Source organism: Rhineura floridana, chromosome 7, assembly GCF_030035675.1.
Source record: "Rhineura floridana isolate rRhiFlo1 chromosome 7, rRhiFlo1.hap2, whole genome shotgun sequence".
NCBI lineage: Eukaryota > Metazoa > Chordata > Lepidosauria > Squamata > Rhineuridae > Rhineura > Rhineura floridana.
Window position 1 is genome coordinate 152,080,803 of NC_084486.1, and position 15,997 is coordinate 152,096,799.

At 44.3% G+C, this 15,997-nt stretch overlaps 1 protein-coding gene and 1 pseudogene across 4 annotated transcripts in view; both read right to left on the reverse strand.

The window, feature by feature from the left end:
- Positions 1-280: 280 nt before the first annotated feature.
- The window catches only part of P3H2 (prolyl 3-hydroxylase 2), a 164,526-nt gene continuing 148,809 nt past the window's right edge, over positions 281-15,997 (reverse strand). For all 4 annotated transcript variants that reach the window (XM_061637620.1, XM_061637617.1, XM_061637618.1 and 1 more), the window contains 3 exons: positions 14,203-14,278; positions 12,151-12,291; positions 281-4,336 (listed from right to left, as the gene is read on the reverse strand). In XM_061637620.1, the coding sequence (XP_061493604.1) occupies positions 4,244-4,336; positions 12,151-12,291; positions 14,203-14,278 (310 nt within the window). In that variant the 3' untranslated portion in view covers positions 281-4,243. The remainder of the gene's footprint in view (positions 4,337-12,150; positions 12,292-14,202; positions 14,279-15,997) is intronic.
- LOC133389781 (5S ribosomal RNA) lies at positions 12,662-12,780 on the reverse strand (annotated as a pseudogene).

Below are 15,997 nucleotides of genomic sequence, written 5' to 3' on the forward strand. Positions count from 1 at the left end.
ATGCTAACACTCTGATGCAGCCAGGCCTATCTAAGCTCCCGACGGTGGTGGCAGTGCCACCATGCCACCACCAGCTTTGAGGGCTCACTGCAGTCTGGTGCTGGACCTGGCATGTTTCCCAAAAGCTAACTCGACACACTGTCCTGCAATCATCACAGTTCCTTTCGTGCTGCACTTTTACTGATGCCCCTGTGCACTCATGCATACAGTGGGAGGACACCACACGAAAAGAATCCTCATTCAACTATCCATGTAAAGATTTTTATCAGCACACACCAGTAATTTAGCAGGGTTGAACAAACCAAAAACTGTGACAAATTGTAGATGAACAGTGCTCGGTACAAAATTTGGACAGTGGTGGCGGTGATGAAACAAAGGAAGATTCCAAATGCCTTGGTCCCACTTTGGAAGCTGAAGGAGGTAATTCCAAACTCCAAAACCTGGTGAGAAATTTGGATTAGGGGAATTTCTGAAGTCTCTTTCCCCAACCTCTTTCTGAAGTTGCAGGTCAGGTTTGACTTGGAGGATGGACAGCTCCGAACGGAGTAACTTTGTTAGTAGAGATGTGGGAGAAAATTGGTTTGATTTGCATTTTAATGTGAACGTAAGTTGCACTTCCCCAAATAGTATGCAAATTTAAATGCAGCTGTCCTTTTTTTTTAATGTGGGTATTCTTCAAATTTTGCATTTCTCTGAATTTTGCGACGCAGTTCTCCAGCCAAACACTGCATACAAAGATGTGCGAATTTTTAGGTATGCTTAAAAATGCATATATACAGTAAGTGAAAATACTATAGGAAAAATGCTTTAAATGATGAAAAATTGCTTGCATAAATGTGCACATTGGGGAAATTTTATGCAAAAATATGTCTGTTAGGAGAAACGAGCACTGATGAATTTTGTGAGGGTTTTAACAAAAAAAAGCAAACGGATGTGGAACGTGGTGAACTGAATTTAAGAGTGGAAAAATGAGAATCGGAAAGTAACTGAAATTGACAGATTTGTCCATCCCAAGTTTCAAGCACAAGGAAGATGACAGTGCCCTTCAAGAGGTTTCTCTGCCTCCCACCTCTAACCTCTGCCTTCTTCACATTGCTGTGCTAAGAATCAAGTGGAGACCATAAAAAGAGGAGAGAATGTGCAGATATGTTTTCTGAGTTTAGTTTATTCCCCCCTGGGTTTAGGCACAGCTCTGGGGTGAACATCAAAATCCCTTCAGCATATCTGCAGGGCAGATGAGGCTCCGGCTACTTACCCTGCACAGATTAGTCTGAGCAAGGGATGTTCCAGGATCCAGCTTGTGTGTGTGTTTTAAGGTGTGAAAATGAAGGACACCGGTTTGCAGCCTCTTTACACCAGTGGTGCCAGAGCCATCCTGCAGAGGCAGCAAATGGGAGCCAAAGGCATCCAGTGCATGAAAAAGTTGAGGTGGTGGATGTGGGCAGCAGAGGGTGAGGCACAAAGAGATGACTCAGGAAGCACAATCCTGCCCCCCCCCCCGGAGATTCTCTTGTGTTGTTGGCGATCACTCATGGCCGAGCAAGATTGCCTTCCAAGATAATTTGGTTGGAAGATGCCTGTGCATGAATTTGTTTTATATGGGGAGATCGGTGCACGACGATCAACACACAATCTTGACAGAAAAAGACTTTGATCCAATGGCATGGGTATCACGACAACTGGAAGTCTTTTATTTGCTGCAGCCTTCATCCACCTTCACAGACGTTGTAACATGCACCTTGATATCCTCCACCTGTTCTGCTGTCAAGGACATTCTTGGATCATTCTTTGTCTGGTTCCTCTCCCTTGACCTTACTGCCATGGGTGACCCTGCTGGGAGTACATGACTCCCGACGACATCGCTCACAGGGTTCATTGGAACACGCAAGCCCACTCACCACTGGAAGGTGACGATCCAGCGATCTTGTACAAGCCCCACAGGGAGTTGCTTTCTACAGAGTCCATCTCTTTGGTCCATCTATCTATCTCAGTATTGTCTACACTGACTGGCAGCAGCTCTCCAGGGTTTCAGGCAAGGGGTCCGAGTCCTACCTGGAGATGCTGGGGGTTGAACTTCTGCATGGAAAGTAGTTGCTCTGGCAGCCACTGAACCATGCCTTCCCCCAAGCTCTCATTCATTCCAGTAGGGCTTCCCCGGGAGAACGTCTGGGAGGGGGATTGTGGCCATGTGTCTGCTAACACAAGTCAACAGGTAAGAGGTTTCACTCTGAATATTCTTATCAATTACAGGAATGTCGACCTACTAGTCTTACCTTAGAGGCTCAGTGCATTTGACATGAGGATTCCAGTGTCCGTGCTCTCCTCCCCCATCACACAACCAAAGAAAGAGAGACAAGCGGTTCTCACTTAGAAGTGCTTTCTCCACTACAAAACCTAGGATGAATTTGTAAGTAATCCAATGAGATTTTTGGCATTGCGGTCAGAAGGAATACAAGGAAACACGTCTTCCTTCGACACGCAATTACCTTGTGGCAGTGAGTTCCATAAGTTATCATAGATCTAATAGTGGGCATTAGCAATGACAGCTGGCACCGCTGCATTCAGGGAGGCAGTACATCTAAGGACCAAAAGCTGAAGACAAAAAATGGGGGAGGGTTATCTCCAGATTTGTAGGAAGCTGCCACATGCCAGAGTATTTGTCAGCCTAGCCCAGAATTCACCCTCTGACTGGAAAAAGCACTTCCAAGTAAGGATGGGGGAGGATATTCACTAAATCTGATTTATTACTGGATTTTGTTATAATCTGAGAATCCACATTGTTTTCGGGCCAGCATTGATTTCTTGCAGCCGGTTGTGGCTGTCATTTGCCCTTTAAAAACAAAACAACCAGCTCCAAATTTTACATTATTGTCTTTGTAACCAGCTTTCCTCTAAGCTGATGCATTCTTAACTCAACTCAGTGGAACAAGTGCCTACAGCACAAGCATCTTCATTAGCATTCCTGTTAGCAATTGCGTGGTTTTTTTGTTGGGGAAAAAAAATGTGAATTGGCAATTGCGCAAGCTATTGGGAACAAAAACATGGCAGATCAGTATTGAAAGCCAGACTGCCAGAATTCAAATAGGCAGGGAGCAGCTACCAAACCCGATCCCTACTTCAAAGCACAAGGCAGTCTCTTTCCCATCAGCAGATCCTTTTAACTGGTGATGCCTTTCTTGAGGCACATGACTGACCACAGACAGAGACAGAGCACTGAGCTAGAAGGATCTTTTGCTTGAAACAAGTCTGGATTTTCTTGGGTTCAGGGTCAAACCTTTCTCCTTCTGTGGGGAAGAGGAAATCCAGGATGGGTTAAGTTCTAGAGAGATCTCATGCCCCGATAGAAATTGTTCAAAACAGCTGGACTGGCATGCAAATCTCTACTCTTGATCTTAGCTAAAAGGCTGAGAAGTGATTGCATGTGAAACTCAACTGCCGTCTACTATCTCTAATACAGCGTCTGTCAATTGGAGGACCTCCATATGTTTTGGACTACAATTTCCTTCTGCCCCAGCCAGGCTGGTCTAATAGTGGGCATTACTAATGACAGCTGGCATCAAACAGGTAGGCAAAGACTGCCCTCGTACATGGACCCAGTCTTCCAATAGACAGACCAAGAGAAGCTACAGGTGACTTACAGCACAATCCTATGTCTACTCAGAAGTAAGCCCCAAGGAGTCCAATAGGGCTTCCTCCCAGGTAAGTGGGTACAGGATTACAACTTAAGTGAGCTTTTAATACCACGGTGGGGGGGCTCAGATCTGGCACATGGGACAAGCAAAGAGTGCTTTTGGAAGAGAGCTGTCCCTCGCCAACAAAGACACCCAGATAGAGTCCTGCTGAAACCTGGGATTGGGTGGAAGGTGCTCCAAGAGAAAGGAGGTGAGTTCAGGAAATGTAGGCCTTGAGGTTCTTTCTTCTTGGCCCCGCTCCACTGAGAAAGGGAGCACTAGTCTGGAGAATCTGTGAATGGGCTGTGGCCGAGAGCAGAGGGGTCCCGAAAAGTGCAGGGGAATCCCAAGGGGAGATTTCTGAGGGCAACTCAGGAGGCGCATAGGAGGGGTGTGGGTGAGCTGTGCCCAATGCAGGAGGAGGAGGAGGGCGTCTTGGAAAGCCCTCCACTTGTTCCCTGTGAATCTGTCCATTAATTTATACCAGGCTTTGTACAAAAATAAAGGGTTCTGTTGATAAGATTTTAAACAAATATTAAATAAATATTTTAATGGCTTGTCCTTGGCCTAGTTCATAGCTCTTCCTTGGGGTTGATGCCGTGTTCGCTGGGTCCGAGGCGCTCCTGGTCTAATGCCGCAATGACTTCGTCTGCTTGGATCCGCTCCTGGAGGGCAGGAGAAAGAAGCGTGAGTGAGTGAGGAAGTCAGGAGGGCTGCAGACCGGGGGAGGGGGGGCTGCAGGGACAGCGTGGTGGTGATTAAGGGGGGTCTCTCAGTCCTCGTGTGGGGGGGGAGAAAATCACTTGGGTTTGCATGTTAATTTATTTTGTTTATTTCTTTATTATTGGATTTATATCCCGCCCTTCCTCCCAGCAGGAGCCCAGGCAGCAAACAAAAATGCTAAAAACACTTTAAAACATGATAAAAACAGACCTTAAAATATATTAAAACAAAACAACGTTAAAAACATTTTTTAAAAAAGCTTTAATATATCTTTTTAAAAAGGTTAAAAACATATTGTTAAAAAAAATATTAAAAAGCATTTCTAACACAGACGCAGTTAATGCATTTATCTATTCACCCATGCAAGCGAGGATCCCCTCACAAAATACCAGTTTGGGCTCTCACAAAGCGGGCCTTACAGGGGCTGGGGCATGACCCCTCAGAGTTTGGAATCCACTCCTTGGAATTGGAGTTGCTTGGCCTAACCCAACTGGCACTTCCGGAAGCAATATGTGTGCGCACCAAAACTCAGCTATCCTTCAAAATTCTCACTTTTCCAAATTTTACAGTGCAGTTCTCTGAAATAATGTATTCAAAAATGTGTATATTACAGGAAAGTGAGCATAAAGATGCATGTATTAGTGAAAATAACATACAGAAAGGCATTATGCTAGGGAAATTTGCTTGCAATACTGTACATATCCAGAGAATTTAGCACTAAAATGGTGATGCATGCTCATGAGAATTTTTTTTAAAAGGGTTTGTGTACTAATGTGGAATTGTGGAGGACCTGGGCTTAAGACTGGAAGAAGAAGAAGAAATTGACAGGGACTGAAACTGACAGATTTGCCCAGTCCCTCATTCTAACCACCATTTATTTATTTATTAAACTTGTATATCGCCCCATAGCCGAAGCTCTCTGGGCAGTTTACAATAACTAATTGTTGATGTCCTGAAGTTCTTCATTGGGTCTGACCAACAATGCAGGGCTAGCTGGTTGATTGGAAATAAATCCTCCTACAGTGGAGCAGAAGGTGGGAAGGAGGGATGGAAGTTGAGGGCAGCAGCCAGGAGTTTTGCCTCAGAGCTGAAAAGGTTTGGGCTGGCCCTGTATATGGTGCTGGGCAGCCATCCCCAACCGGGTGCCCTTCAGTTGTTTTAGACTACAGCTCCTACGAGCTGCAGCCACCCTGGCATGCAACATATTGCATAAGGAATATTAAAGAGTTTGGGCAGGTGTGAAACTATCTTGCTGAATTCAAATAGGATATAAAAATGCTTGAATTCAGCTGCACTGTAGCCTTTGTGATTAGGCTACTGTGATTAGCATATCCACCTTTTTATACAGACACGAGTTAAGCTCAGAACTCTTCCATCCATCTTGCTGAAGAATTCTGTGTGACTCAAAAGTGTGAATATTCTTCCATCAATTAGAGTTGCTCCAGTAACAGTTGCAACTACCTTTTACATTTTCTTTCAAAAGACAACTGCTGTGAAGTATGTTCAAGAGGTGTTTCCCTAGTTAATTCCCCAAATATACCACTAGGTGTCAGTAGTACTCTAATCTCATTGATACCCTATCTGATAGTAACTGTGTTTTGCAGGAATAAAATTTGCTGGTGTGTATCGACCTTTGAACAGAGGTTTTACAGGTCAAACCTGGTACCTGGAATTCCATTGTATATGCAAAATGCCTGGGGTATGATTAAAAAAGGAAAGGCATTTTAGTTAAGGCAGGTCAAATCTTTGCAACAGATTCTTGTCCTTTAAAAAAAAAAAATCTGGAAAAAGAAATGTCACAATCTCCACATATTTTGTGACTGAAATGTTATGCTATTTATTTAGGCAATTTCTGTAAAGCTTAATATAGAAAAATATCTCTAATCGGTGTACAGAGAAACAAGAAGCAACAGCAAATGTTAAAAGAATACACAATAAAGCCACTATTACACGTTGCAAATAAATAAATAAATTCCTTCACACTTCCCCCTTCAATATCTCTCAGCCTCTTGGCTGTCACTCAGGACCTAAAAAACTCACACATCACCCCCCAAATCTCACAAGAAAAAGGGTTCCTAGAACTCGCTGACATCTTCCTAGTCTCTCATTCTAGGGTTTGCAAAGAAAGTTCTCCAATGTTTAACCTTAATAATAATAAAAAAAGCCTGTCTTCCTATACCTTCAATGTTGTCACTTTGTATTTTAGGCTACACAAACTTCATAATGTGTTAAAACTGTTAGTGGACTGAACCGCCTCAGACTACGGGGGTGGGGAGCTCAAAGTATTGTTGCTTTTCCACATATATATAAAAATCTGTGCACATAGAAAACTGATGTCAGGGCCTAGCATGTGTGGGAATTTATTGTTACTATTTGTTTTGGTAAGGGAACATTCCACTGTATGAACCCTCACCTGCAGGTCAAAGTGGTATAGTCCGGGAACAATTTTATCACAGTTTGTCTAGACCTCTGTGGCTATAACCCTCCCCCAATATCCCCCTCTTTTTCCCCCTTCACATTCCAATAAATATTTGTGAACTGTCAGTATACTTATTTATGTACTTTATAGGCCTCTCAGTAACCAAATTTCTCTTGGTAACTCATAGAGGTTAAAGGAAGTTTCAATAAAATACAACCCATATACCAGCATTACAAAATCATGAACAGAGAACAGAGGAAATGCAACTTTGCCTTAACGTACCAGTTATGTGAGGACAGAAGAATAAAATCCACGGAGCCAAAACAGCAGAAAAATATAACGTAGTTTAAAAGGTCTGGGACGGTAAAAGGAGACTTGCTTGGGGCCAGAAAGAAATGAGAGTAGGCTCCATGTGAGCCGCTTTGGATGGGAATCTGCTCCTTGCTTGATCCATCTTCCAGACCACCCTTACCCAGCTTGGTACCTTCTAGAGTTTGTTCTAGAACGGCCCACCTTCCCTGGCCATTGGCCATGCGGGCTAAGACTGATGGGAGCTGGGGAAGGCTGGTCTAAACCCCATGTCCTCCTTAGAAACACATTATGGATCAACAGGGCTTCCACTGGTCATCTGGCCAATTTCACTTCTGAATAATTTCTATATTAGATTCTGTATAGAAATAGTAACACAGGAATGAAGCAAAGTAAGAAGAACATCAACAAACTTACATAAATGTCATTCTCCATCTTTGGAGATGGCAGGTATTGATACCACTCACCATATGCTCAGAGGCACATGTTACCAAATTCTTCCAAGCTACGCAGAAAGTGGATTGGATTGTGAAAGACCAACCCAAATTGTGTTTGCATTTTTACCAATTTGTAGGGCAGTCCAATATCTCAGAGAGGAGGTCAGGTCTCCTGCTCCCCTGGTGCATTCACTAGAGCTGCCCAATTTCCCTGCTTTTTAAGTTTGATAGAAAGATCTGTGGGCTATAGGTACATTCTTAATCTGCAAGGTTTTTTGCCTATTAGTGAATAATTTCTAACATATCTACATCCTCCTTGAACTGTGGTACCCAAAACTGAGCACAGGACTCAAAATGAGGCCAAACAGCACTGAACACACAGTTAGAGCCCTTCCCCCCCCTCCCTAGGTATATAAATATACTGTGGCGGCTCGTCCATTAGGGTGAGGGGAGCAGTGCCCTCCCAACCTCAGCCAGCCCCCACCCGCCTGCCTTCTTACTTCCAACCACTCCAGGGTGGCCTCGCCCATCAGCTTCCTCCTCTTAGCCTCAGTGTTGTCCTTGTAGAACTCAACAAGAGGACGGGAAAAATGACAATTAATTGGATCTGCCTATGTTTTAATTGTTTTCAATTTGTTGTTGTTGTTGTTATGTGCCTTCAAGTCGATTACTACTTATGGTGACCTTATGAATCAGCGACCTCCAACAGCATCTGTCGTGAACCACCTTGTTTTGATGATAAACAACTGCAATCTTCCATTTTTTTGGATAAAAACATTGATGATTTAATATCTAAATTCCCCAATTTTTCTGTTGATATCCAAAGTGAGATCATTGATAATTTACAGAACCTTCTCTTAACTCTCCAGAATAAGCTTCCCATCTCTAATCCTGAGATGGTTGTTGCAGATACTATGTTGACTATCTCCCCAGCATTTCCTTCCTCAACCATGGAGCTTGTAGATGCAGAATACCTTAAGTCTATTACTCCAATTGCTGAGCCATCTCAATCTCAACACTGAACCATTGAGCAATGGCAGCCTAATATTTATGGAACCCCTTTAGCACCAAATGGATCCAAGAATGAACAGGCCAATAGTATGATCGTCACTCCAATATCAACAATTTTAGGACAAGGAAAATATAATCGTCCAAACACTCCTCATCACTTTAAGAATTTTTGTTTGCCACGTTGCCTAGTAACTCCTACTGGAGTCTCACAAAGAACCGAAAACTCCGTTTTGAACATACCAATACATAGGAATTATTCAACGTTACTTTTTAATGCGAGATCAGTAAATAACAAGACGGCTTTCATCTATGATCTGATTAAAGATGAATGCGCTGATTTCGCATGTATAACCGAAACTTGGCTTGAAGACTCAGGTGGAGCTAATCTAAACGGCCTCTGCCCTCCGGGATACGCTGCTTTTCACCAACCGAGACTAGACAATCGAGGGGGGGGGGTGTAGCCTTTATTTATCGCGAATCCATCTTGTTATCTAGATTACCTTACAAAAATTATCCAGGTTTTGAACTCCTTGGCCTAAAGCTTGGTCATCAGGATCCTATTGTAATCTTATTAATTTATTGTCCTCCTCACTCCCCAACTGATTCAATGTCGGAACTGTTTGATTTAATCTCAGGACTGATGTTGGAATCCCCCAAACTTTTAATATTGGGAGATTTCAACATTCATGTAGACTCCCCTTCTCTTCGATCAGTACAAGATTTTTTGACTATGATGTCCACTCTGGGGTTACAGCAATTAGTACAGGCCTCAACTCACACTGCAGGCCATACTCTTGATCTCATTTTTCAATCACACCTAGACTTAAACGATTTTTGTATAGATAACATTACGATCTCTCCACTACTATGGTCTGATCATCATCTGATTCGATTTAAATTATCAGCATCATTTTCGTCTCCCAGGATTACGCCTCCTACTAAACTATACCACCCTAAAAGATTATTAGATCCTGATACGTTTATAACCAAGCTTAAAAATTATACAAGCCCGTCTATGGGAGTGCACATTGATATCGTGACCAACTCATGGAACAATATGATGACTGAGATAGTGGATGCAATAGCTCCTCTCCGTCCTCTGAAAACAACCAGATCTAAATCCGCCCCTTGGTTTTCGAGTGATCTTTTGAAAATAAAACGTTCCTATCGATGTCTAGAAAGGCGTTGGCAAAAGACAAAAAGTCCATCTGATCGAATACAAGCAAAGAAATTTGCCAAATTCTACGCCTCGGCCAGACTGACAGCCCAAAGACGTTTTTATTCGACAGCAATTGCCTCAGCGGGAAACCAACCAAAAGAGCTTTATCGCATAGTAAATGGTCTTCTGCATCCGCCTCAATCTGCTTCCCACTCAGTTTATTCCCAGGCCCGTTGCCAGGAATTTGCCACATTCTTTGAGGCAAAGGTTGAACAGATCCGATCTACCTTAGATCATACGGAGGTGACAGACGCAAATACTGTCATATCAGAAACGGTCTGCCCTTCCGTCTTTTCCATTTTCCAACCTGTTCTCCCAGATGACATTCCTCAGTTTCTCAGCAGAATGAATCCAACTATCTGTTTACTTGATCCATGCCCCTCCTGGCTTATAAAAACATCAAAAGCTGAATTGGCAAATTGGCTTAGTATAATTGTTAATTCTTCTTTACAACAAGGCCGCTTACCTGAATGTCTGAAAGAAGCTATTGTTATACCACTATTAAAAAAACCCTCTCTTGATCCCACAGTGCTTAATAATTTCCGACCGGTGTCCAACTTGCCTTTCCTGAGTAAAGTCATCGAACGAGCCGTAGCTACACAGCTACAAACGTTCATTGACACCATTGACTGCTACGACTCCTTACAATCAGGTTTCAGGCCAAATCATGGGACAGAAACAGCCTTAGTCGCATTAATTGACGACCTTCGGCTAGAATTAGATAAGGGTAATCTGTCACTACTAGTTCTATTAGATTTATCAGCCGCTTTCGACACTATCGATCATGACATCTTGCTAGGTCGTCTCTCGGAAATTGGACTTAAAGGCATGACCCTACAGTGGCTCTGCTCCTTCTTAGAAGGCAGACTTCAAAACGTTGCCCTCGGGGATTACTGTTCAGAACCCTGGCCTTTAAGATATGGCATTCCGCAGGGCTCTGTCCTATCCCCGATGTTATTTAACATTTATATGAGGCCTCTAGGCAAGATCATTCAAAAATTTGGAATTCATTACCATCAGTATGCGGACGATACACAGCTTTATTGCTCTTTTTCACCAAATGACAAAGAGGCTATTCTTCCTCTTAACTTATGTCTCACGGCAATTCAGAATTGGATGACCAGAAACAAATTGAAGTTAAATCCAGAAAAGACAGAGGTCATCCTGATTGGAAAAAGTTCTCCTCAAGAAACTGAATTTTTACCATCACTGAATGGAATACTACTCCCGCTGAAGACTCAAGTCCGTAGCTTGGGCATAATTCTGGACTCAAATTTGACCTTAGAACCTCAAGTTGCGGCTGTCTCAAGAGCTGCATTTGCCAAATTAAAGCTGGTCCGCCAACTGCAACCATTTTTAGGAATGGCTGATCTAAGAAAAGTAACCCAAGCCTTGGTAACTTCGCGGCTGGATTATTGTAATTCCTTGTATGTTGGACTCCCGATTAGATTGCTTCGACCGCTCAAATTGGTACAAAGAGCAGCGGCAAGGATGATCACAAGAACTGGCCCTCGGACCCATACCACGCCTCTTCTATATCATCTACACTGGCTCCCCATAGAACTTCGACACCAGTTTAAGTTACTGGTTCTAACGTTTAAAGCCCTACATGGATTAGCACCGGCGTATTTAGCGAACCGTCTCTTTAAATTTAAAACCCATCGACCCATGAGATCAAGTGCCGAATACACCCTTAGGGTTCCATCAACTTTTACCATCTGCCAAATGGCCGTTAGAAAACAAGCTTTTTCTGTCGCAGCACCTACCTTTTGGAACAATCTACCACTTGAGATACGGTTCTCTCCCTCCCTTATGGACTTTCGTCGTCGGACCAAAACTTTTTTATTTTATCAAGCTTTTAATTGTTAAAGGGAAATGTCTCTGACTTTTTAGTAATTATTGTTATACTTTGTTTGATTCTGTACTAATGAATTATTTTACTTTGTTCACCGCTCTGAATTTGGATTTTCTGAACTAGAGCGGGATATAAATCTGTAAATAAATAAAAATAAATAAATAAATACTGTATTTTAAATTTCTGTAACCAACCCTGGGAGCTAATGGTGGTGGTGATGATTATGATGATAATAATATTATTGACCGTGGCTGTAATTGACATTGGCTCTGGCTCCACCTACTGTTGGCCTACTGATTTACGCTCTACCAGTCCCAATGGGCACCAGCCACTACTGGATATCTATATAGAGAGAGAGATAAAATATAATAGGCATAGTAGCAGCAGCTCAGGTCTTAAAACTCTAAATTCACACTTGGGTTGATTGGATGCGCAATCTCAATATTTGGGTGTGCTTCCACCCCCACCCCCCACTAGTCCCATGGGTCCTGTAATTAACAACTTACCAGTTCCCGGTAAAGAGGGTTGAGGGTGAACCACAGGGCAACTGCACACCGCTGGCCTTTGGTAACAGCCTTGACTCCATGAGGATTTTCCCCGCCAGATGAAAAACTGATCATGCGCCCACACTTGGGTTTTATAGAGGCCTGATAAGTAAGCAGAAAAAACCCAGTAAGCTCCTACATATTATCCCACAGAACCAGACCAAATTCCAGTCAACAGTGGCTAACCAAAGACCTCTGGGAGGCCCACAGGTAGAACATTAGAACAACAGCCTCCTCCTCCTCTTCCCAAGTGACTGGTATTCAGAGGCATGCTGCCTCCCGTCCTGGAGGTAGCATACAGCGATCATGACTAGTAGCCATAGATAGCCCTAATCTCCAGGAATGTTTGCCTAACCCCCTTTTGTTGTTGTTATATGCCTTCAAGTCGATTGAGACTTATGGCGACCCTATGAATTCATAGGGTTTTCATGGTAAGAGGTATTCAGAGGTGGTTCACCACTGCCTTCCTCTAAGCCGACAGCACCCGGTATTCCCAGGTGGTCTCCCATCCAAGTACTGACCAGGCCTGACCCTGCTTAGCTTCTGAGATCAGATGAGATTGGGCGTGTTTGGGGTAGTATGGCCACAGAACCCCTTTTTAAAGCCATCCAAATTGGTGGCCATCACTACCCTTTGTGGCAACAAATTCCATAGTTTAACTCTGCGCTGTGTGAAAGAAGTGCTCCCTTTTGTCTGTCCTGAATCTCCTACCCTGCAGGTTCATTGGATGACCCCACTGGGTTCTTACTATGACAGAGGGGGGGGGAAACACCACTCTCCCCACGCCATGCGCAATGCTATACCTCTCTATCGTGTCCCTCCTTACCAATTTTTTCTAAACTAAAAGAGCCTCAAATGTTGTAACCTTTCCCGAAAGGGGAGCAACTGAATACTGACATTCAGCACAGAGTCCACAGCCAAAGTTGCCATTCAGTTTTCCCCCAAACAACATTTAGATGCGCATGTGGGTGCCAGTGCTTTGGGCAATACAGCAGAATCATTTCACGGGAAGCAGAAGCGTTTCTAACAGAGCAGAGGGGAGGGAGAAGAGAGGAAGTACTTCTCAAAAGTAAGATCTGATAAAAAGTTATTTCCAGCAGGTAGGAGTAAAAGAGCCTCTCAACTCATTTTCCACTCCTTGAAGCCCATTGGGACTCAGTGAGCAGAGCCACTGCGCTCTGGTAAGCTTTCGGCAGTGGTGAGTGATGTTGCTGACAGGAGATTCCGCAATCTCCGCGGGAGGACCCATACCCACAACTGGCAATGTGGCCGCATGTCCAGCTGGATCACTCCAGCACTGGGATGGGAAATGAGAGGCTCAGGGGTCCATCTGGTCCTTGTGACTCTCTGCAGGCCACACCCCTCTTACGTGCTCCGTACCCTCGTTGGCTAGGCTGTGTCCTTGAACTGTGATCTTGTCTCTTGCTCTCCTGGATGGGGAGGCACATGTCTGACCCCTGCATGGTTGGCTTCTGTGACATCTGTTGCTCCACCCACTTTTGATTCTGGCTACACCCAGATTTTTCACAGGGCTCTGCCCAGCACTGGCCATAGCCCTTGGACAGTTGGCCAAGCCCCTCCCTGAAAAAGGCTCCCCACTCCTTGCTATATCTGTTTGGGCATCGCAGCCAGATCCCAGGGAACTCTTTGTGGTTGTGGTTGTTATGTACCTTCAAGTCGATTACGACTTATGGCGACCCTATGAATCAGTGACCTCCAAGAGCATCTGTCGTGATCCACCCTGTTCAGATCTTGTAAGGTCAGGTCTGTGGCTTCCTTTATGGAATCAATCCATCTCTTATTTGGCCTTCCTCTTTTTCTACTCCCTGCTGTTTTTCCCAGCATTTTTGCCTTTTCTAGTGAATCAGGTCTTCTCATTGTGTGTCTAAAGTAGGATAGCCTCAGTTTCATCATTTTAACTTCTAGTGACAGTTCTGGTTTAATTTGTTCTAACACCCAATTATTTGTCTTTTAATGTCTGTTGGCACAAAGCAAAGATGGGGTCTTGCTCACCGTAACAGTCTTGGCATCCATTTCGGTGAAGATAAATTCGCCACCTTCAAAGTCGCTGTTCATGTACAGGAGAGCGCTAACAGGAGTGGAAACAGAAAAGGTTAAGACTCAGTGCAGGGCGTCCCACAAGGGAAGTCTCATGGATGCAGCCTGATCCCACACAGGCCGACTCTGAAAAAAGTCCCTGTGAAGACCCTGGATTCGGATTCCCCTTCTTCAGGGGGATGAGTTCAAGGATTCTCAATCAGAAAGGGAAAAGCAAGCGGGACCATTTTCAGACTCAGAGGACATAAGAACATAAGAACATAAGAAGAGCCTGCTGGATCAGGCCAGTGGCCCATCTAGTCCAGCATCCTGTTCTCACAGTGGCCAACCAGGTGCCTGGGGGAAGCCCGCAAGGACTCCATTGCAGAGGCCCCAGTGAGACCAGAAGGTAGAAGACAGCTAGAGTGGATTGGGGCCCTGTAACTGAGAAGGCACCTTCCAGTGCGGACAGAGGGATACAGATGCAGCTGCCACTGTGATATAGGGCTCAGCCCCAGTTTAATTGTTTCTGAAGCAGCATCCGTTGTTTGCATTGTAAGTCCCACTCCCAAATAATTCTGCAGTTAGAGTTGCAGACCAAGAGACTCACCAGCAGATGTGCAAGTCCTTGGCTAAAGTCTTGCCTCTTGTTGTGAACTCAGTAAGTGTCCCCGCCCCCGCCACCCCGTGCACTGGCAACACAAGGCCACTAATACTGCTCAACTTTATGAGGTCATTGTACCTCCCTCTTTCAACAAGCCTTTTAAGTAGAGACCTTATCCCAGTCTGGAATTGTTTTTAAAAGACTTTTTAAAGCTTTTTTTTCAAAATGATGTTTTTAAAGATGTTTTGTTCTAATATGTTTTAACGTCTGTTTTTATGATGTTTTCGAGTGTTTTTAGTGCTTTTGTCTGCTGCCCTGGGCTCCTACTGGGAGGAAGGGCGGGATATAAATCTAATAAATAAAATAAATAAATAAGGGGTTATTGAGCTAATGTATATGGTGTGTTGTGAGACCTCTCAAAATGTAAAATTATTGGCTTATTTTCTGGAAGGTGGAGAAGATGTAAAGCTGAGCAATCCATGTTGTCCAAGACCAGCTCCTTGAACCGTGGTCAGTGGCTCCCTTGACAATCCATCCAAACTAGGCAGACTGAGAATGGGGAAGATGCAAAGAGCTGCCTGGGTTGAAGCTTTGGGCCTGGGTGGGTCAGTGGGGCTGCCATGGCATGCTGGGATTGGGGCCGAAAGGATAAGGAGCAGCTGGAAGTCGCAAAGTGTCCCCTTTGGCCACAGATCTCTTTTGGCACAGCCTAGGCGCCTGATGGGACCCTCTTTGCTCTTACACAGCTCCCCATTCATTTCAGCAGAGGAGGCCAAAGAGGAGGACTGCAGCCTCTGCCTAGCTTGCTGCTTGTTGGGAGGCCCTGCCTCAACTGGATCACTTAATAAGGATGGGGAGGTGGGAAAGGAAGGAAAGTGACTTGTTTGCATGATACCAATTATCTTCATTTTTTGTATTATTAGGGGCTCCACCCCTGCTTGCTTGCTTGCCAACCCCACCTACCATCACCAAAGCCCCCTTCCCCCGAGGCACCAAAGCGCCCCTTCCCCCCGTTCCCTGCAGGCATTGCCAGAGCTCCCCTCCGCTTTCCCACCCCAACCCCAACCCCGCCTACCGCCGTGACATCTTACAAAAATATAGCAGAGGAAGATGTCTTATTCTGAACTGATCCTAAACTCCCTTGCCAGCTTCTAGACTTCTAAACCA